General features: G+C 41.7%; 1 protein-coding gene across 1 annotated transcript in view; it reads right to left on the bottom strand.

Moving 5' to 3' along the window:
• The window catches only part of ace (angiotensin I converting enzyme (peptidyl-dipeptidase A) 1), a 31146-nt gene that overhangs the window by 6186 nt on the left and 3141 nt on the right, over nt 1-21819 (bottom strand). Inside the window, exons 2-19 of the mRNA XM_080789001.1 lie at nt 18773-18937; nt 18493-18586; nt 15395-15538; nt 15000-15191; nt 14353-14450; nt 12479-12657; nt 11495-11718; nt 10963-11119; nt 10098-10196; nt 9187-9309; nt 7232-7437; nt 6957-7093; nt 5817-5975; nt 5023-5110; nt 2653-2796; nt 2270-2461; nt 1483-1580; nt 395-564 (exon numbers count right to left, since the gene is read on the bottom strand). Coding sequence (XP_080645127.1) covers nt 395-564; nt 1483-1580; nt 2270-2461; nt 2653-2796; nt 5023-5110; nt 5817-5975; nt 6957-7093; nt 7232-7437; nt 9187-9309; nt 10098-10196; nt 10963-11119; nt 11495-11718; nt 12479-12657; nt 14353-14450; nt 15000-15191; nt 15395-15538; nt 18493-18586; nt 18773-18937 — 2669 coding nt within the window. The remainder of the gene's footprint in view (nt 1-394; nt 565-1482; nt 1581-2269; nt 2462-2652; nt 2797-5022; nt 5111-5816; nt 5976-6956; nt 7094-7231; nt 7438-9186; nt 9310-10097; nt 10197-10962; nt 11120-11494; nt 11719-12478; nt 12658-14352; nt 14451-14999; nt 15192-15394; nt 15539-18492; nt 18587-18772; nt 18938-21819) is intronic.

Here is a 21819-nt window from a genome sequence, read left to right as displayed (position 1 = left end):
AGTCTTAAAAGCAGAAAGCTTTTCTATTCTCAGGTACATTCCATTATTTAGTGGACTGATGGACCAAATCACAGTCTATACTCAAGAATTCAAAAGTACAAATTACCAAAGCAATCAATGGATTACAGTACTGACATTTCGAAAATGCTAATTCTAAGACATTTTCAAAAATAGTGAAGATTGAAAATAACCAATCTACAACGTCACACCATCACCACCACTATATTTAAAATAGAGCTTAAGTGGTTTATTCATAATATATTTTTGTAAGTTTGGATCGCTTCCTTGAAACGTAGTGGAGTCCAACAATAGTATCTCTATTTGAAATGTAGCGATGTGAAAGTCATGAGCTGAGTAAATGTACTTTTATTGTCCACCACTGTTGAGTTCTAACCTGAAGTCCTTGCGGTTGTAGAAGTCCCAGGCAGAGGCGTGACACACCACCTTTTTGTCGTCCGGTTTCACCAGCATGGACTTGTCCCAGAACTCCTGGGGCATGGGAATCAGACCCAGAGACGTGAAGAAATTGTCCGATTCTTGGAACATCCTGGTGGCGTTCCAGCCCTGCAGACGTCAGTTCAGTGGAGAGAATCACAATCAGAATCAAACTTTACTGTCACATCACAGGTGTAAAGAAGGAGAACGTGACATGTAATGCTGACAGTGTACACACATGTAGGCCTACATTATGAATCTGTATAGAATATTATACATGATGCATATAATTTGTCCATATTTCAACTTTTAATGCTTTTTTTGTAAATTAATTCCCTAATTCATCGTGCAAGAGTGTCACACAATAGTAGTGAAAATAGCACACACCTACAGTACAAGCTCATAACGCATCACATTGCTAGTTTGTTTGACTACTTCTTAATGACATTCTTTTGATTTATTTATTTTTATAAATTGTTTTATTCTATTTTAGAAAAGCCAAAACCCACTGTTTGGGAACCACTATAGGGCTGTTTGCGGTCTCACCAAAAATAGAATGACAATGTGTCTCCATTGAGGCAGACAGTAGCAAAGCTGAGACGAACAGTGCAATGCAGGCACATGAGGATGTCTTCTGGCAGGATTTGAACAATTGTCCGGGGGCGGGTGTGTGTGTGTGTGTGTGTGTGTGTGTGTGTGTGCGCGCACGCATGTGCGCGCATGTGCGTGCGTGTGTGTGGTTTGACCACAATGTCGTCAAAGGGCACACATTCTCAGCTCTCTCACATGCCAGTATTATTTCTGTAATACAAACATGCTGCCGTGTAAAGTACAGTATGTCACATTACGTATTGAACTCAACCAAACAGTTTTTATTTTTAGAAAAAGTGACTTCAGAGTTTACAACATAAAATAGATGGTTATGTACACATTGTACAGTATGAAAACGGAGCCATGAAGCTCACAATGTTTGGTAGATTTTGGAGCAGGTCGCTCGCACACATGCACGTTTGCATGCATGCTCGTCGCACACGTTGTTGTATTCACCTGTGCGACCATGGCCGGTGTGGCATCGACCTGCGTAGCGTCAGGGAAGGGGATGACTAGGTCCATGATGCCAGACCACGTCTGCGCCCACATGTTCCCTGAGAGCACACAAGACAGTCAGCACAGACCTGGTATTTAACCCTCCTCCCTGCACACTGCACAGCAAAGGAAACTGAAGTCATGTGGGCAGTTATCTTCCACTCTGCCAATGTTAAACCCAGTGGGATTTGAGACTGTGAATCGGTCCAATCCCTCGCCATGTGGACCTGTCACCCACAATTGTCACGCTTGACGCCTCTGAAAGCATATTAAATCCCATCTAAACCCGAGAGCATGTACGGCCAACAACGGGATATCAATGGGGGCATGCTCACACATAAAAGAGACTCTTGGCCATAGTGAAGAATCCATGTTGGATTCCTTAGTGGAATATTTCTTGAAGTGCTGCTTTTGTCCTCTGACCTGGCTCCTCTGCTCCTTTTAATATGGCACATCAGTTGAATATTTAAACAGTACAATGTCTAACGCCAGTGTAAAACCACTTGTGATGTATTGCCCAAATGGATAAAACATGGCATGTTTACAGCCTAAATTGTGGGTCCAATATACTCATACACCTAATATTTTCCCAGGCAAGGGTGGATTCCCCTTTGACTTAGCGGATGGTAGATGTTTGTCTTCCTATGTGGGAGACCAGGGTTCAAATCTAGGTGATTACTGAAAATTGATATTGTGGGGCACACTGGATGAATGGATGAATGAATGTCTACCAAGTGACAGCACTCACCCAAGAGATGAGCAGGAATGGGTCCTTTCAGGTTGATCCGCTCAGCACCATACTTTTTGTAGAGAGCTCTGCGCACGTATGCGTGCACGTTCAAATAGAGTGGCTGCAGCTCCTGCCACAGAGCCTCTAGGTCCTGCTCAAAGGTCTCTGTCTCGTACAACGATCGCCAATAAGCCCCATTGTCAGCGTGATCTACAGCCAGACATGGTAACAAATGTTTATAAAAAGGCAATCTCAAACTGTAAAATCCCCAGTGTTAAATTAAGTCACTCTGAGTGGGTCATTTGTACACATAATGGATACATTAACGCATACATTTTACTGTGTGAGCTCATAGGAGTGCAGACTTTGTGAGAAGCAGTGCTTTTACGTATAGGCCATACCATTGGCTTTTGCAGCTTGGTTGGCCAACTCAACATATCTCTCGAAATCCTTGCGCAGGACTTTGCCGGCATTGTCTCTCCAGCCCTTCCAGGCAAAGAGCAGTTCATTGTAGTCTCTGGACTCGGCCATGATCTTCTGGAGATCTGAGGGGAAAAACACCTTAAATTACTGGGGGCCAGTGGTAGAGAATTAGAGAGTTCATCCTTGATGTTCCCCTAAAAGCTCAGAGAGCGTCTTCTTGGTCTGGCGTGAGGGTGCATTAATTATCTGCGTTTTTGGGAGATGCATCATCTTCCCTGATTGGCCAACCCAAACAGTTGGCTTCATGGATTGGCGAAGTGTCACCAAGTGTTCCACTTGGCCACAATGGCCAGTATAAGTCTCTGATTGGCCAACCTCAACTGATTGGCCAAAACTTCGCTTAATACATTAATACTTCGCTTAATGGCCGCATAGCCAATATAAGTGACAGCAATGAGCAAATGCAATGGAACAGAAAGTAGGAAAAAGCCATAATGTAGAACAATGTGATAGAAGAATGGCAGTGATGTTTTGATGGAGGAGGAGAACTACTCAACGCAGCGTCCGATTGTGGTGAAACTGTGCAAGCATATTCCCACCAGGCTTTGGAAGAAATGCCACTTTACAGTTTTCAAATCAGCCTCATGGTGGCGCTACAACAGGCCAAGCCGCGTCACACACGTTTACTTTATATTGCTCCTAAACATTTTGCCAAACATCACACACACACACTCCTATCCTCCTGGTAGAGACCTGTGCCCAGAAGGGCACTTTTTCTAGTTTAAACTAAGTTGCTGCTCTCTCTCACTAAATGTTGACGCCTATAGGCAGCCCAGGGAGTCTTCAGCTGGCATTCCACTGAAATAGCTATACTGGCCACTATTGAAGACAACAAACAGTTGGTCTGGTGTTCCTTGGAGCAAGTTAGAACACCTACTGTCCTAATATGGAGATGTTCACCAGTTGGTTTTAGGCGGTCCTAAAACCCTTTCCTTGACATGCACGTTTGTGTTTAAGACCCAACTAAATGTTTGTATGTGTGTTAGTGTTCCCCAAGCCCAGAGGCTGAAGGAATGGGCTATGCCATGGTTGTTGCGTTTGTACTTTGTCTCCGAAAATAAAGTTTACTTCACTGGTAAACCACCCGGTCATGGAATTCAATTTAATTTTCAGAATGAAAATTAAATTGAATTCTACAAACGGGTGGTATACCAGGCGACTTTCCAACTACTGTAGCTCACCATCAGGGGCGTCTGGGAGAAATGCGAGGCCCTGTGCGAGATTTCTGTGCGAGGCCCTGCGCTCGCAGCAAAAGTAATACCTATAGCATATACCTATTGCATATAACGGCCCATGGGCCGTTATATGTATAGGTATGTATACCTATACATATAACGGCCCATGGGCCGTTATATGTATAGGTATGTATACCTATACATATAACGGCCCATGGGCCGTTATATGCAAACTTAATCAGCCTCAGCCCTCATTTATATTATTATATGCGTGTTCACCATGTTGAGTTTGCAGATCATCCATTTTCGGTGCGCGGCGGGGCGTGCAGCCAGGTCCTCACAAGTATAGTAGCCTACTATAAAACACCTCGGCGCAACAAGTCCGCAACAAAAAGGTTGATATTTAAATCGTGTTATTCTCGGTCAATCTTTAACCGATTGTTCTAATTCCAAATGGCCTATAATCTGTGAAGTGTAAATTTTCATTGGGTGAAAATCTACCGGTACATAGGCCTACAGTTTATAATGAAATCATGTATTTGTCCGCTGCTTCCCCATGCTCAATCAGAACATGTCGTGGTTACACCTGTGTGTTGATACGCTCCCTCTTACAATTAAATCAAAATGCATTGCCTGCAATGTTTATTGTTTACCATACTAAAAAAGGATTACTGCATGGAACTGTATGTAACCAAATGATGGCCGGTGCAAAAAGCCGGCCGGTGTGCAAAGAAATTCACGCAGACTGAGCGGCTGAGCCTATAGAAGAGTATAGAATAGAGGAGCCTGGGGCTGGGAGGGAGGCACTCAAATCTGTCATGTGAAATATCTGAGATGGAAAGTGTTTATTTTTATTTATAAAAAAAAAAAAAAAAAAAAAACGCTGCCATGCGCGAGGCCTCACATGCGCGAGGCCTAGTGCGACGGCACCATTCGATCTACCCTAAAAGCGGCCCTGCTCACCATCCATTGTTCAATGTTATTCATTAAGCTATTAACATTAAGTTCTGTTTCCCCTCAACAGGCATACAAACAACAATTTCTCCAAAGTGTACACAAATCACATTATAGAACATAAAAACCTCTAAAATGTTGAGAGGTTTGTGATCGTACCTGGATCCAATGGATGGCAGGTCCCATTCTCTCTGCAAACCTCAGCAACACTGTATTTGGTCTCCATGGTAGATAGTAGATTGTTATACTGCAAAGGCCAAAGGTGACACAATGTGCCTTGTGTGTTATGTAGATGTTATTTTTGGTGCGCAACACTGGCTTGCAATCAAGTAAAATTCAGTCAATAGCAAAGTTGAACATTAAAGGAGAATTCCATGCTAGAATGCTTTCTTACCTTTCTTTGTAGTTGTTACGTCCCCACCAAAGAGGTCCAGGTGTTTTTTTGTGCAAAAACTCCTTATTGGCTATTTCCCCTACCATAAGCCCTCAATGAATTGCATTGCATTGAATGGGAATTGAATGGGGCTATGGGGTGTTGTGCTAATTCGCTTATTTCCATCAAAATAAGTAGTAAAGTGTGCCACTTGGGATATTATTTACATTATGAAGAGAGGACATATACAAAGAAATTATAATTTTGAGCGATGGAAATAAGCGAATTAGCACAACACCCCATAGCCCCATTCAATTCCCATTCAATGCAATCCTAATTAATTTAGGGCTTATGGTAGGGGAAATAGCCAATAAGGAGATTTTGCACAAAATAACACCTGGACCTCTTTGGTGGGGACGTAACGACTACAAAGAAAGGTAAGAAAGCCTTTTAGTATGGAATTCTCCTTTAACCACTTGAACCCCAGTGTCCATATTCTGGGGGGAACTACAAGCTCGCTATGCGACGCATTGTGTCTTCTTATTGTCCAAAACATCCCTGAGGTCTTTCCTTCCCTTACCTCCTCTAGTTGTGGTGGGGGTAGCGCTGCGCTCTCGATGTCACTGAGTTCCTTGACGATGCGTTTGACCGACGCGTCCTGGAAGTCTGTGGTGTCAAAGTTGCGTGCCTTCTGTCCATACTCCAGGGTGTGTTTTGACATCTCCAGATTCTTCTCCAGCTATACATACAGAATAAAGAAAAAGACTAAGAGTATGAGTTTGTGTGTGTGAGGATGGAGTGATGCATAGTGGACAGACAGACAGTGCGGTCCAGGGTCTCCCAGGGGGATTGTAGTTTGGTTATTTTGAAAAACATGTGAAATCTTGAATTGTGAAAAATATTAATTTAGAAAAGTCTTAACACACAAATTATTTATGGGGGTCCTCTGTAGATCCTCCCCCCACTGCAGAGGCAGCGTTCAACCCACAGGGGTCACCAGTGCAGCAACAAAGACCATATTGTTGCTGTCAGGAAGGTACATGTACCTTGTATCTCCATATTTCACCTATATATATACTAGCCCTTACCCGTTGTGAGATATTCCCCCCCCCCACGGGGGGTACTGCGCCCGGGTGCGTTTTAATTCACTAATAAATTATTAATCATTATGTGTCAAATCGGAAAAAAAATGGCTCCGTTAAGACCTCCATATTCATATGGTCAATGCCTGTGTGAAAAGTGGGAGTGATTGGTGCAGGCAATGATGAGATAACGCGCTGTTTCTGACACACACACAGACAGACACACACACACACACACACACACACACACACTCAGACATTGACTGAATTATAGTATGATGATGATGATGATGATGATGATATAATGCCCTACATCGTCATATTACAATGACACACAAAAGTAGCCGATCTAGCCGCTGCTCAAAAATAGCAAATATAAAAGCTTGTGTTACTTCGGGCCGCGCTGCAAGCTTGTATATCTGCTGCTATATATCCGCTACGTATAAAATATGGATAAATGATTGTGATGCTGTATCAACACATTTTGCTGGGGACCCCCGGGAGCCCCTCCCCAAGGATCCCTGGGGGTCCCTGGACCCCACTTTGAGAACCCAAGTGTACGTCAACAGGGTCTTTTTTTTTATACGCCAAGCGTCATGGTCATCTGACAAAGCATAGTTTAGCCTTGAGGGTCTCACCATGGCGTCTTTGTTGGCGTCATTGATGTCAGTGTTGTACGCCCAGGAGGCCTCGGTGTAGGCGTTCCACACCACCTCCGCTGTGCTGTTGTACTCCTCAAGGAACTTCTTGGCCTGCTCCTCATCCGTGTTCTTATCTGGGAGGACAGGTTCAAGGTCATGGGATGATTCACTGGTGTGTTTGTGTTAGGTCGAAGCTTAAACAATGGAGATTTTGGGTGCCATGTACTTTATTTCTTAATCTCCATTAAACCGTCAGCTATAGGCTCTATTACCAACGCCCGCTGGGTAGCCCTCTGGCACAGGTGGGACCCAGTTGAAGTCAGGCCACCCCACGGTCTCTTCTTTGTTCTGCTCTTTGAGCCATGTGATGACGGGATCAAAGTATCTCATCAGGGCACCGGCGTCCATCTCGCTAGTGCCCAGGGCCTCCTGGAGCACTTCAGGCCAGGGTTTAGAAGAGCCAGCCTTCAGCACCTTCCTGCAACATGGAATTTTTCTCACTTCAACTTAATTGTCACGTCACAGATTTACAGGTGTGAAAACAAAAGTCAAAAGGACTGCATACACATGGACATGTTTTATTTACAACTTAAACCCTGGGGCTCTATAATAGGTCTATTAGCATTTCCCTCTACACCAAATATACTTTCAAGATTTCAAGAAAATGGTCAAAAATAATTAGCCATTAGCCAATGTATAAAATCAAATGAAAACGGCTAAAAGGGGAAGGGGGAAAGGGGGCTTGTATACTGTATCAGTAGCCCTGAAACATGACTGCCATGATGATTATCATGACAGTCATGACTTAACTGCACCCTGTTTTTGGCGCTCGCTACATTTACAAAAAATACGTATATATAAACATTCAGATTTCAAATATAAAGTACTCACAATTTGTCCCACGGGTGTTAGTTAGTTGCTGCACCAGCGATTAGAATTGCTGCATCCTGCGTTGTTTAATAAAAAGCATTTTTATCCGAGCGCCCCGGCTACTTTTTTCAAACGGGGTTCGTTTGGGAAATCCACAGTTGCACACCGGGGGCGCACTCACCTATTAGTCTGTATTGGCAGGGCGGTCAGCGTACCTATATCGAACACACCGAGTGCCACCCTCCTCCTGACCGATAGGGGCGCGTAGTTGAAAGCCAATGGCAAAATAACAGTTCGGATAAAAATGCTTTTTATTAAACAACGCGGGATGCAGCAATTCTAATCGCTGGTGCAGCAACTAACTAACACCCGTGGGACAAATTGTGAGTATTTTATATTTGAAATCCGAATGTTTATATATACGTATTTTTTGTAAATGTAGCGAGCGCCAAAAACAGGGTGCAGTTAAGCCATGACTCTCGTATGAATACGAGAGTCATGAACCATGGCTAGTATATCAGATATTTGCCAGCCGTTGGTCGAGGCTCCATGAAGTAGACAGGTCCACAAGTACATTTTTATGTACCTTGAAAGTGCAGTGCAAGTCAGTAACAAAGTACAACAAATAAATAATACTGGCCAAAACCACATTCCAATAAAACAAAATGAACACTTGAAAACTATATACACTCAAGAGACAAGCAGGAACTGTTACAGGCTTTTCCCTGGCTTGCAGTTCTCCCCTGTTGCCTCTTACTCAACCTGCCTCAAGTGAGACTGAACTGCCTTCACCTGCAGCAATCCTGCACTTAAACAGGTGGGGCACACCATCCTCTAATTAGTAAGTGGTCACTTAGTAAGTGGTAACTCACCACATGGCTAACTAAGCCTATGAGTAATCTCACTAATCTGCCACCTCCCTATACATTAAAGGAATATTAAATAGACATTTACATTTCACAGGCCCAATTCATTTACAGAGCCTAACAAAAATAAGACATAAACATGAACAAACACCCCTCTTCCTCTACAGTACTTGGCCCCTCCAATCTAGAGAGGAGTGCCAGCACTGCAGAGGAGAGAGAGGTGACAAACATAATTCTACTTCAGTGTCAATAAATACAAATATAAACGTATTTAAAACTATTTCAATCATTGTGTTAATTACTAAATTTTTCATTGTACAATATCTATGAACCGTCACTTCCGGTTTTCCCTCAGAAAGTCAGAATAGGGACACTAGGGTCCAAGTGGTTAAGAATTATGACACCCATACTGAACTGTACGGCAAGTCACCCATATTTTGATATTCTATGATGTTTGTGAAATAAGTAAACTCCTGTATAAGAGCACTTACTCTAAGATGGCTCCGGCTGCCTCTGAACGGTAGATGTCACATGTGTGCAGGGGACCAGTCTGGTTGGCTGCCTCGCACAGTTTCTCGTGGAATTGGAACTGCAGGATGAAGCTGACAAAATACCTGCAGGGGAGCCAGTCGGTTGCTGAGTTGTCTCATTCATACCAAGTTGCATTTTGAGGTAATTTATGCAGTAGGGGACATACTCAAAAAGTACATACTCAAATAAATAAGTATTCAAGTACTCAAATTATGATGAAAAAACAAATAAAAACGAAATCAGACATTTTCAAAAGTAGTGAAAATACTGAAAAGAAATGTAGTGGCGTGAAAGTCATCAGCTTTCCAAAAAAATATTCAAATATCAGTTTTAACTTAAAATTTACATTTATAACCTTTACAGCACAAGATTGATTCGATCTGCACTGAAAAGTGGAAAATACATGTTAGCATTAAAATGAAATCAGTAGCTCAAATGTGCTATCATTGTAGAACTGTTACAATATTAGGTGTTGGGAGATTTTCAGGCAAGACGACCTCATGAATATTTATTTGGCATTTTGTGTTGGTTGCATACCAAACCCCCCACGATGCAGAAGTGGATAGATTCGATATAGTCACTGATATCTACATGTATGTCATGCAAAAGTGTAAACTTTGTCTTTGTCTTTTTGTCTTCAGAAAAATGTGTTAATTAAATCCTGATCCAGGTGAAATTGGTTAACTGCACACAAAAAATAATAGAAAAAGAAAGAAGAAATCTGTGGACAGTGGAAGAAATGACACCTGGATATAGGTTTTGTAATATTGATGTCACAAAAATAAGTAACAATAATAAAGAGAAAAAACAATATGTTGCTACATTTGGCTTATATTCTACTATGCAGTGCTGCTGGTCGATGGTACTATACCTGATGTAGGGTGTGTTGCCAGGAATGTGGTATTTTGCTCCAGCATCAAAGTGTTCCTCTGTACGCTTGATCGGTGGGCAGATTCCTTGGTACTTTGTCCTTTAAAATGGAACAGGAGAAGGGCAAGGCGGATTCACAACACATTGGTGTGTGGCAACTCAAAATGATCCTTTCTGTCTCCATACTGTATGGCAGCGTTTCCCGCTGGGAGTCATTTTTGGGTCGTGGACCCATTTGTATGGTTTCGTGAGTAGATAAAAAAAGTAAAGAGAAAAAAGAATAATACAAAAGAATACAAGAATACAAAAATAATACAAATAATACAAAGAATACAATACAAGACAAGACAAGACATCAAATTTCTCTTTTGGGTCTCGAGCTAAAAGGTTTGGGAACCACTGCATGACTCAGTAGAATACAGTATATCATTGTTGTGGGACAGAAACCTTTTACTGCCATGCTTTTCTTTTCTTTTTCATTTTATCATAAATTGTTGCCCTACTTAGTCATACAATAGTGTTGCGCAAAAGTAGCGAAGATATATAACCGATTTACAAGCTCACAATGCGTCACATTGCAACTTGTTTGTTTGAGTTTAGTGTAGTTTAGTAAGTAGTGTTAACAAGCGCCTGGGACCAAATAATACAATAATAATACTACAATGGGTCCACCACAGGTACATTTCTGGTATTTCCTGAAAAGTGATGATTTTGGACAACCAACGTTAACAACCGATAGTGGCGATATACATCCTAGATTCAGGAACACGTTTATTGACAAACCCAGTAAGTGTAAGGCCTTAAAATTATTAAACAACAATAATAAAAGTTACCAAACATATTTTTATTTAATTGAAAAGGATTACCTGAGGTGCCACCACTCAGCGTTGTATCGTTCTGGTGGCGTTTGCCCACTGAACACCCCCCATCTCCACTGGTCTATGAGGTAGCCAAAGGGCAGGAAAGCCATTTTCTCTAGGGCCATCTTCAACAGGTAGTTGAGGTCTCTCTGATCTTGATTTCCTGTATAGAAAAACAATGCATTGTTTAGCCTTCCCATGTGCGTAAACAAAGCCAATAACTAATTTAAATGACTGATAGGCCATCTTATCATGGCCTAGGGATTTTGCCTCGATTTGACTATGAAAACTAAACGCGAAAATCATTTAGATGACCTTTCAACGACCTTGCAGGCGTATGCAAAGGCTACAATATTATTGTAGCCTTTGCATACGCCTGCAAGGTCGTCGAGGCTAGGGGCAAGTGCTACGGGCTAAGGTGAAGTCTGAAGAGGTGAGATATCAGACTACCACTTTCCCCACAATAACAGGAAAAAATAAAAATCCACTAGTGTGGAGCCCTGAGGGACTCCAGTCAACCATATGGGGTCATTAATACCAGTGTCATTGGTGGAATTGTCCAGCAGGCCGATCTCAACCAGATGTTTGGGGGTGGAGACGGACAGAGACAGCACATCCCCAATAGCCTCATGGAAGCCTGGGTTGGCTCCACGGCGGTAGCCCACAGGTTTGTCCTGGTACTGCAGGTAGTACTCCACATGTCCCATCTCATGGTGCACGGTGAAGAGCTGCTCCATTGTCACCGTGGTACACTGCTTGATCCTACAGACAAAGGAAGCATGCAGGTTATAGTTATAGTAGGGCCTGAGCCATGTGACTTCAAAACAATACCACAATTACTTCCTCGGTTACATTTCATTGATTATTACATGCAATTCTCGTTATTCGCTATCATGTTTGCAACTTTTGCATGCCACCGTCATACAACACAGTATAAAACAGGACTTAAGTGGTTAATCAGCTGACTTATTGGTTTAGTAGTTGATTATAAAAGTAAATTATGTTAGTTAGTAGGTAGGTCTTATTGTTGGTATCTGCCAAGAACACGTAGGAGTCGATGTGAGTTGGCTTGGAGATCAAAACCTTAGCTCAAAGGAGAGTGATCTACCAACTGAGCTACCCAGAAATTGAGTTGTTGATATACCGTACGAAAACATGCTTCTTGATTATTATTATTGATTATTATTACTACTATTATAGATTGGTTCAAATAACGCTTTATTCACTAAAAACAGTATTAGTATTAGTATTTGAATTGCAGCTTTAAGCTCTATATATACTTCCTTTGTATGTTGTGTCGGAAATAGCCAACCTACTATTTCTGATGCCGAAAATAGGGATGCCAGTTTGGAAGTATGTGGTTAAACACTTGAAACCTCACATCCCTATTCTGGGGGGAACATTTGCCACACGTTGTGAGCTTGTAGATCTGTAATTTGTAGATCTGAGATTTGGTGTAGAAAAAAAAACCTCCAAGTACAGCTGTAACTCGGGTAAGAATAAAGAGTTACATCACACTAACCTGAAGTCTTTGCGGTTGTAGAAGTCCCAGGCGGAGGCGTGACACACCACATCTCGACCTTCTTCAGGCTTCGGCTTCTCCAGCATGGACTCGTCCCAGAACTCCTGGGGCATCTTGATGAGACCCAGAGAGGTGAAGAACTCCTCAGCAACACGGAACATGTGTGTGGCATTGTAGCCCTGATGGAGGAGGAGGAGGGAGAGAGGTGTATGAGGTCACATGCACTGCAGGCTACAATATCGTCACTGTCTGGTGGAAACCTTGTATGTCCAAAACTGTTACTTTTCAGGAAATGGCATAAGAAGAACCTGTGTTAGTAATTATTTACTCACCCTTGTTAGTAATTTGACTCAGTGGAGACCCCTGAGGGGGCCCTGAAATTTTGTCTAGCCCAGGGGCCCCTACTACTGTAAATCTGGCACTGTTAAAGTGGCACTGCAAAATCACCATGGACAAAACAGCCATCCAACAAAGTTGCTGCAATTCAGGAGATGAGACACTGGAGTTTATCCAGGCGCAAAGCAACAAAAACACAGAGCAGAAAACAGCAACCTTTTATGGTTCACAGAATGGCTGTGAACCAACAAAGATGAAGCTGCCAGCCTGCCAGGTTCACAGCCAACTATTATCTCATCGCCAGTAAATAAAGTCTGCTCCAGGGGTCGGCATCGTCAACCATTTTGACATGAAGTGCCATGCTTTTCTTTTCTTGATAGTCAGTGTCCCATATCAACATTACATTGTTATTATGACACCACATCAATTATATATTATTGTGACCATATATGGCCGTCGCCATATATGAAGATCACGACACTGACATCACCAACCCTGAATAACCATACATGGAGAAGACTGGATCATCACCTAGATCTGCATATAGCCAGCCAGCAACTCTACATCTGACCTCAAACCCTTAGATCTCCATATATGGAGCTGACCTGCTCTGACATTCCATATGTTGATCTTCAACACCCGTCCTTCATCTTCGATGTCTCCTTTTTGACCTGTCCATTCAAACTCTAGACAAAGTTATTAATGCAGCCGTGCCCGGCAGCCGGCGAAAACTAGAGTTCTCAACCGGCCCGAAAATTAAGGCCCGGCCCTACCTGGGCTGGGCCCATATGTTGATCTGACCTTATCAAACCCTAGACACGCTCCATATATGGCCAGTACAGATTTAATTCCATATGTTGATCTGGCCCCCATGCCAAAGCGCCAGTGCTCGCCCTTTAGGGGGAGGTCGCTTCTCGCTTTCAGGGCGTCTTATATACAGTATATTCTAATTATTATTATTTTTTTTCTTTCTTTAACATGAAAACCTATGAAACCTATGAAAAATCCCCCAGACTCCCTCCCCAGTCAGTCCTGAATGTGTAGGATGTAATTTGCACACCGATGTGAGGGGACTTCAATTTAATTGACATCTAAAAAAAACCTATCTCTCACACGTATGCCAGTGTGCCAGTGAACACACCCACTGCCAATGGGGTGGTTTCCCAAGTTTGCCTTCCCCTTAAAGTGTTAATCATTAATTAGCATTAATTGTTGCCATCCGTTGGATAAGCTCAGACAAAGATGACTGCCTTCAACTCTCTATACAAACTGTATGTGTGTATATATTTATGCATGTACTGTATGTTGTATGTAATGTATAATATTATGTATGTGTTTAAATATGGCCTAAGCTATTCCAAATTCAGCTGGGGAAAAACACATGTGGGCAATAATTATAACTTGAGAATGCATACTGTGTCGAAAGACACAAAGTAAACTTCAGTTTTGTTTTGTTTTTTAAATGGCAATACTTTTCTAGTGTCTTGCATTGGCACAAAATGTACTACATGGTCTCGATGGTCTGCCACAACTCTCACCTGTGATTTCATGGTCTCAGACACATCCACATTGGGTTCGTCAGGAAATGGGATCATCATGCCGTAAACGTTGTTCCAGGTCTGAGCCCACATGTTCCCTGGAGGAAGAGCCAGAAGGAGAGACATGTTTGTGTCACAGTGGTGGACAGGCAGAAACCTTTTCATAAATTAATGCCCAACGCTCATGCTCATAATGTCCAGTTTTGGACATATGAAGCTTCCACCAGACAGAGACGATATACTCAAGTAAATACTCTAGTCTAGTATCTAAAATAACAAATAAAGTTCAGACGCTTCTTGGATTGAAATAATTATTTCTATTGTGCATAAACCTTGAGCATAGATATTTTAAGTATAGTTTGTCGTCAAGGCTCTGCCTCTATTTATTCCCTGTATTAAAGCATGAATAGAATAAGAATTATAGGTAATTAATTAAGACTATCTTAATTAACAGTATCTAATACAAGCAGCTACTACTAGAAATGCAATTTTTGGGGGGAAACGAATGCAGAGCTTTGTCTCACAAGAGTGTCGTGCTACAGTAGCGGAAATAGCCGATCAACAAGCTCACAAATCACTTTTCAAATGGGGTTCCACATGTCCATTTTTGGGGGTGCTGTATGTGAAAATGTTTGACAACCACTGACCTAACAGATGAGCAGGGATGGGTCCTTTAAGGTTGATGTATTTGTCTCCATATTGATTGTAGAGTTTGCGGCGTACAAATGCATGCAGGTGCTGGTAGAGGGGCTCTACAGTCTTGTACAGCTTCTCCAGGTCCTCTTCAAAGGTGGGCTTCTCGTACCAAGAACGCCAGTAATCACCAGTATCTTTATAACCTTGACATGACACAATGATAACATTTATTATTTTCTCTTTGTCTTGGTTATCATGACAGAAATAAAGAAGGAATCACATAAAACATTTGCTGTCATATGTTAACTATCAGAAATATATCAGAATAATAATAAGCAATACAATTCTAATAGTCTTCCACTAATTGTGTACTTTCAGGAACAGAGATCATAGTTATGGTTCATACCATCGGCCACAGATGCCTTGTTGCCGAGGTGTACAAATCTGGGGTAATGCTTTCGAAGAGGTACTCCTGCTTCATTGTGCCAACTCTCCCATGCATACAGCAGCTTCCTGTAACTCCTGGAGTTGGCCATAATTTCTGTCAGCTCTGCAGGGGAGATCAAAATAAGCCAATCCAACACACCTTTAAACACTGAAACTACAGTACACTACAGGTAACTGCTGCATTCGGACACCACAAGCTTAACAAAACTCATCATTCAACACATCTACAGCATAGACATCAATTCATTGAAGGGATCCAATACAATTCGTTCACACACACAAAAAAAAGGCGGTAGTGTTCCTTTATAGTTATAGATAAGACAGAACAGTAGTTACCTCAATAAAATGGTGTAAAAGGAAGGTAAATAAAGTAAATGCCATTCTCTCTGTTCTACATGCCATTCACTCTGAACTTGCATTTTGTAAGGCACTCTTACAAAGTGTCTGCTTAACCATTTAGGACGGAACCCATTTTGAGGTACAGTATAGCAACATTATTTTTTTAACAATATTTTATGTTTTTCAGAAAACAGATCAGGATCTAGAATTTTTAAGATTTTTTGAATCAGTCTCAGTCCTAAATGGGTTAATATCTCAATTCTAATGTAAATTGTACAAATAGCATGCCCTCCAATTTTTTTTTAACATGCATTGGTGTTTAGATGAGTTAATGCTCTTTGTCAGCAGGAAAAGAAACAGAACAGACACATTGGCCAAAAGATTAGCCTTGGCATTCTTAGTGTGGCCTAAAACAACATATATCTTCAAAAGGCTGGGCGTAGGAAATGAAGGCAAGGAAAAGAGGAGAGTCGAAGGCCACAGAACATTGATAGCTGGGTGGGAAAAGGAGATAGCCTCTCGGGTCTCTATTTGTTATTATAATGGAGTGGTTGGTTGTTTTGTGAAAGGCTTGCACAAAGAGATACTTAGAATTACCCTGTTCCACCCTTTTATGTTTACTTTACTTTGCAAGATTATGAAACCAGTTAGGGTCATAATAAGCCCATTTATAATTCAGAGCAGCTTTTTTTCATACCTACTGTACAGTATACCAATTTACATTGTTCACAACAATGTTTTGGCATCGGCTCCTGTAACAAAGAGCTGGGCCATTGTTTGTAAAAAGAAAAAATCGGCAAGCCGCCCCGCGTTCGAAACGGTTGAGAAATGACAGCGTTACTGCGTGGGGGTACCCAGAACATCCAGACCTACAGGAACGCGCCCAGGGTGGATGTTGAGTGAGCAATGAGTAGTCAATGAATGGATGTCACGGCATGCAAGTTAAGAGTTGAGAGCTAATATTGCTATTTGCATAGCTCCCAGGGGTGCACAAATAGACACTTGACTAGCTAGTGCTAGAGCATCTGCCCTTTTGCCTTCTGGACAGCAATTTGCCCTTTTGAAAGTTTGTTTTTGTACAGTTTGTTCATTTTATTTGTACATGGTGACATCAACCAATTCTGGATTAAAAGCTGCTAATATATTATCTATGCCCCAGAATCTATAAATCTCACACACTATTAAGGCAGCCGGAGGTTTTACTTGCCCGTCAAAATGACTGTGCACACCAACCCTACTCAACACCTGTAAACCTGAAAATGTAACTATGGTTGTATAATAATTATATTCATGTAAAGATTTACCATTTGATCAAAATGCCTGAAATCATGAACGCAGTGCCAGTGTGTGATTTCCGTGAGACTCTCACTAGGCAGAGGAAGAAATGCCCACCTTTTCACATTGACCTATTATAGTGCCACCAGGAGGCCACAATAACCTACCTGACCTGAGCACTTTTGTTTAGTTGAGATAGTTTTGAACTTTTTACGATTTTAACTGTTCTCTTATACTGTCATGTAAAACCTTTTAAAAATGTTATGTAATGTAATTTATTTCTGTGTGGACCCCAGGAAGAGTAGCTACTGTTAAGGTAGTAGCTAATGGGGATCCATTCCAAATAAACAATAAACTGTACACCCCATTAAGCACAGCTAAAACACTTCCTTTTTAGATCTGTGAGGTAATTGTTCCTATCCTGTTGTTTTTCCGAGGGTTAGGGCTGTTAAGCCCATGTTCCCATATCCACTTAGCCATTGTTGAGTCAGCTTCATGCGGCTTATTCTTATTGTTAATGTTTCGGATGAAGATAGTGTTTCCACAAGATGCATACATTGTACATTGTCACTGTCAGGCAGAAACCTCCTATCTCCATATTCTAACTTGTGTTTTTTCATAAATTAACGCCCTACTTGATCATACTGCAGCAGAAGTATCTAAACTAAAGTAACAGATCCACAAGCTCCTGAGCTACTTTTTAATCCTGAAAATAACAGTTTTGGACTTTGGTTTCCACGATTATCTGAATCAGAATTCAGAACATACACTACATTATTCGTTGACAAATTTACCAGGATACAGATTAATTTCTAAAATGTACTTATTATTACTGAATCCAATGCCCAAGAGTGGGCATACACAAATCTAGAGAAAGGTGGGAGTCGTATTTAAATATTACTGTTGAACATTTGTGGTCTAATTTAAGTGTCATGATAGCCTCTCTGCTACTATTAATTTAAGATATAGACTGACTCGTTATAACTTTATTATGTACCTCAGAAGAGAGCTGTCAGACATACAGTATGTTTTAGGCGTGATACAGAAGAAGGCCCCTTTTTGCATTGTACATGGCAATGTATAAGTTAATAGTTATGTTCCTCTTGAGAAGATTTGACACATTTGAAGATTTGGCAAACTTATTTGGATTTTATGGAAGATGTATCCCTACCTGTATCAGAGATGTTAATGTTATATACTGTAGGTTGGTATCTATTGTTATCTCAGTAAAGAGCTATTATTTCCTGAAGCTATTTAATATACAGTAGATTTGTCTCTTCTTGTTGTTCTTCTTTTATTTTGATTGTTATGGTTTATTTTGTCCTTTATGTATGTGGGTTTGTTTGTATATGGGGAGAGGGGAGGGATGTGGGGAGTTGTATGTGTGCTGTGTTTTGTAAAAAATGTAAATTTAATATAAAATATTCATATATACAAACTTACCAGGCTCCAGATTCCAGCATGTATTATTTAGCCAATCTGGACACACCTTGGCTGTTGAATATATTTTTTCCATGGTGCCAAGAATGGTGTTGTACTAGAAATAAGTTACAGAAAAGGGGAGCAATCAATGTTAAACTTCAGTACTATACACTGTACTGTACATCTACTATATTTAATAACAAATATAATTCTAAGGAAATCTGGCATTGACTAGCTACACACAGTATTTCACACACAGACATAGCAGTACATTAGGCTATATCCAGACATGAAGACGTACCTCCTGTCTCTCGTTCTCTGGCAGGTTTGCAGTGCCCAGTTCACTGATCTTCTTCATTAGCTTCAGGTCATCACCAGTCAGGTTAACAAGCTCTGGAGGGAACACATCTTTGGCCTTCTTTCCCCATGCCTCAGTGAAGGCCTGCTCCTCCATAGAGGCATTCACCTGGACAAAGACAACATAATGTCTAAAACACCATGGCCTCCCTGTTCAATCTTTAGTTATAAATAGTAAGGTACTATGTACAGTATGTGTGCAGTTGGTGTACAATTGGTGTTCAGTGACAATTTCTGACAAAGCCACACTATACAGGAAGAATTAGGATGGCATCGTACCCACATGAACAAGTGAGCTGCTTGTGGACATGGCTAGTCTTGGTGACTAGTGTGGTGATGGTCGTCAAATACAAACAGCGATGTTTAGATACTTTGCTTACTGTATATAGTACAAGTTCTTCCCAAGAGCATGGTTTGTGTAACTAAGTAATTCACTGGAGAATAAAAGTATTATTTTTTACACACACATGTGATACTGTGATACATCTTCTTGATATGGTATTCTTGGTATTTCAGAGATGGTTCTCTTTTGTGATGCCATGCACGTAGCAGCGTGTGTTTCTGACTGGTCTACTTTTCATACTGTAGGCTACTGACGAACCCCGTTCTAGACGGCTTGGCCTTCGGCCACACTGTAAAAATCTATTGCCTCTAATTTCTTGTTCTGTAATTCTCCTCTTACTATACCGACCATAATTTGCATGCAGGCAAGTTATTGGACAACTACTGACTATCCACCTACTTTCATTTCCAATGAATGAATGAATGAATGAAAGAGAAAGAAAACTAAACCATTATGCACATTAGCAGTGGTGGGAGACGTAGGCTACTTGAGTGCATGTACTTACTTTACACCACTGCTGCAGTGGTGTAAGATAACTAATAACAAGATAACTAATGTGCAGTGGCACTGCACATTAGTTATCTTACACCACTGCTGCAGTGGTGTAAGATAACTAATAACAAGATAACTAATGTGCAGTGGCACTGCACATTAGTTATCTTACACCACTGCTGCAGTGGTGTAAGATAACTAATAACAAGATAACTAATGTGCAGTGGCACTGCACATTAGTTATCTTACACCACTGCTGCAGTGGTGTAAGATAACTAATAACAAGATAACTAATGTGCAGTGGCACTGCACATTAGTTATCTTGACAAGTTCTGGGATGAAGAAATAGTCAAGTGTAGGAAAGAGACTTGAGCAAGAACATGTCCGTAACAGCATCCAGAGCTCAAGGATAGTAGCCAAGGAAATGACTCCGAAGTACATACAGTATAAACATGTGTGACCCCGACAGTGGCCTAAAAGCTTGTCTTTATGGCATCTTGAAAGGTCATGGCTATCTGTGAGTGAACCTGATGAAGCCCTTCCTGGGCAAAGCAGTTCTTTGTATAGGTGCTAATAAACCACGGGACAGCAATATACTGCACGTGTACACTACCTTTCTTTATCTGTGGCCTGTTCACTACATAACTGTAGTGTTGGATAAATGTGCTGAGGCAAGGCCAATGGGAGAACATTACATGGATACTGTCGTATCCGTGTAATGTAGTTTCCCGGAGGACTCACTTGACCTTGACTTGACCATGAATCCTCACTGTATGTTAAAACATGTGCAATCACATCACTGCATATGATCAACATTCTATTAAATTGAGTGATCTGTGACATCATATTGACCACAGGAAACAGAGGTCACTTGGGTACTATCAGAATGTTTTCATTGACGCCTAGCCTAGCTTAGGTAAGGAAACAAAGCACATGAATTTGCAGGCTTCACGCCACCCTCTCCCATCTCAACAACAACAGTGAAGGGGGCTATCTTACGCTGTTATTTATTGACTTCGGCTCTGCCTTTAACGTCACAGTCCCCACCAGGCTAGCTAGCAAACTGACTGACCTGGGATTGAACCCTGCGGTGTGTGCCTGTGTCCTGGACTTATTGTCTGCCAAACCCCACGTGGGCAAGGTGGGTAGTCACATCTCTATACTTGAGTCCCCCAGGGTTGCATACTGAGCCCTCTGCTGTACACCCATGATTGTGTTGTCAGAAACAGCTCAAATACCATCTGCAAGTTTACTGACGACATATAGCTGTAGTGTAGACTGTGGTGGGCCGGTCTCAAATCACAAGGAAGGGGCCTATCTGGACGAGGTGGCAGACCGGTCACAGTGGAACCTGGGAAACTTCCCTTTCTTGAACATCAGCAAGACCAAGGAAATTAATGTGGACTTCTCTATGGCAGAAGTCCTATATGCCTCTCTTGATCATTGTACACCAGTGAAGAGGGTAAGCCTTTTTAAGTGACAAGGGCAATAGTGCATGCACATCCAACCTCACCCAGGTGATGAGCAATCAGCGATTCAACAGAAAAACAATAAAGTCTGTAACACTGGTATATTTCTCAGCTCGACCCGTTTATTCTTAATATATTTTTTATCCCACTTTTCACCCCTGTGTCAATCATCTAATGTGATCCTGGGCTCTACACACCCTCCACCAACCTAGTCCAGATATAGGGGGGACAAGGGGAGAGCAACGGACTTGAACTCATGCTTCCTTCATGCCTGAGTGTCCAAGTTGCTCCTTTACACCTGACAGGGGGCTCGACCTGTTTAGCTGAGGAATAATACCAGTGCTGTGGACTTTGTTTTTCTTTTTAAGCAATTTCAAGTACCTTGGTGTGCTCGTCACAGAGGGCCTATAACATGAAAGCAAAGAAGACCAGACAACGGCTGTACCAACCACAAGCCGCTGAGGAAGTTCAAGGTCTCAGAGAACATCCTTTTACTACGCTATCGCCCAGAGCATCATGAATGGGACCAGCACCTCCCAGGACCTGCTATAGCCCTGCAGAAGGTCAAACTCACCACAGGGAGCTCCCTCCCTCCTGTCCCTGCAGGACACATACTGTACGACAGCAGGTGTTTTTGAGCAGGGCAGAAAGAATTAGGAAGAACAAACACCACCCCCACCCCCCAGC

Source organism: Protomyctophum bolini (genome assembly GCF_963924005.1).
Source record: "Protomyctophum bolini genome assembly, chromosome: 18".
Taxonomy (NCBI): Eukaryota; Metazoa; Chordata; class Actinopteri; order Myctophiformes; family Myctophidae; genus Protomyctophum; species Protomyctophum bolini.
Note: the sequence above shows the minus strand (reverse complement) of the source record. Positions and strands in the feature narration are given on the sequence as shown.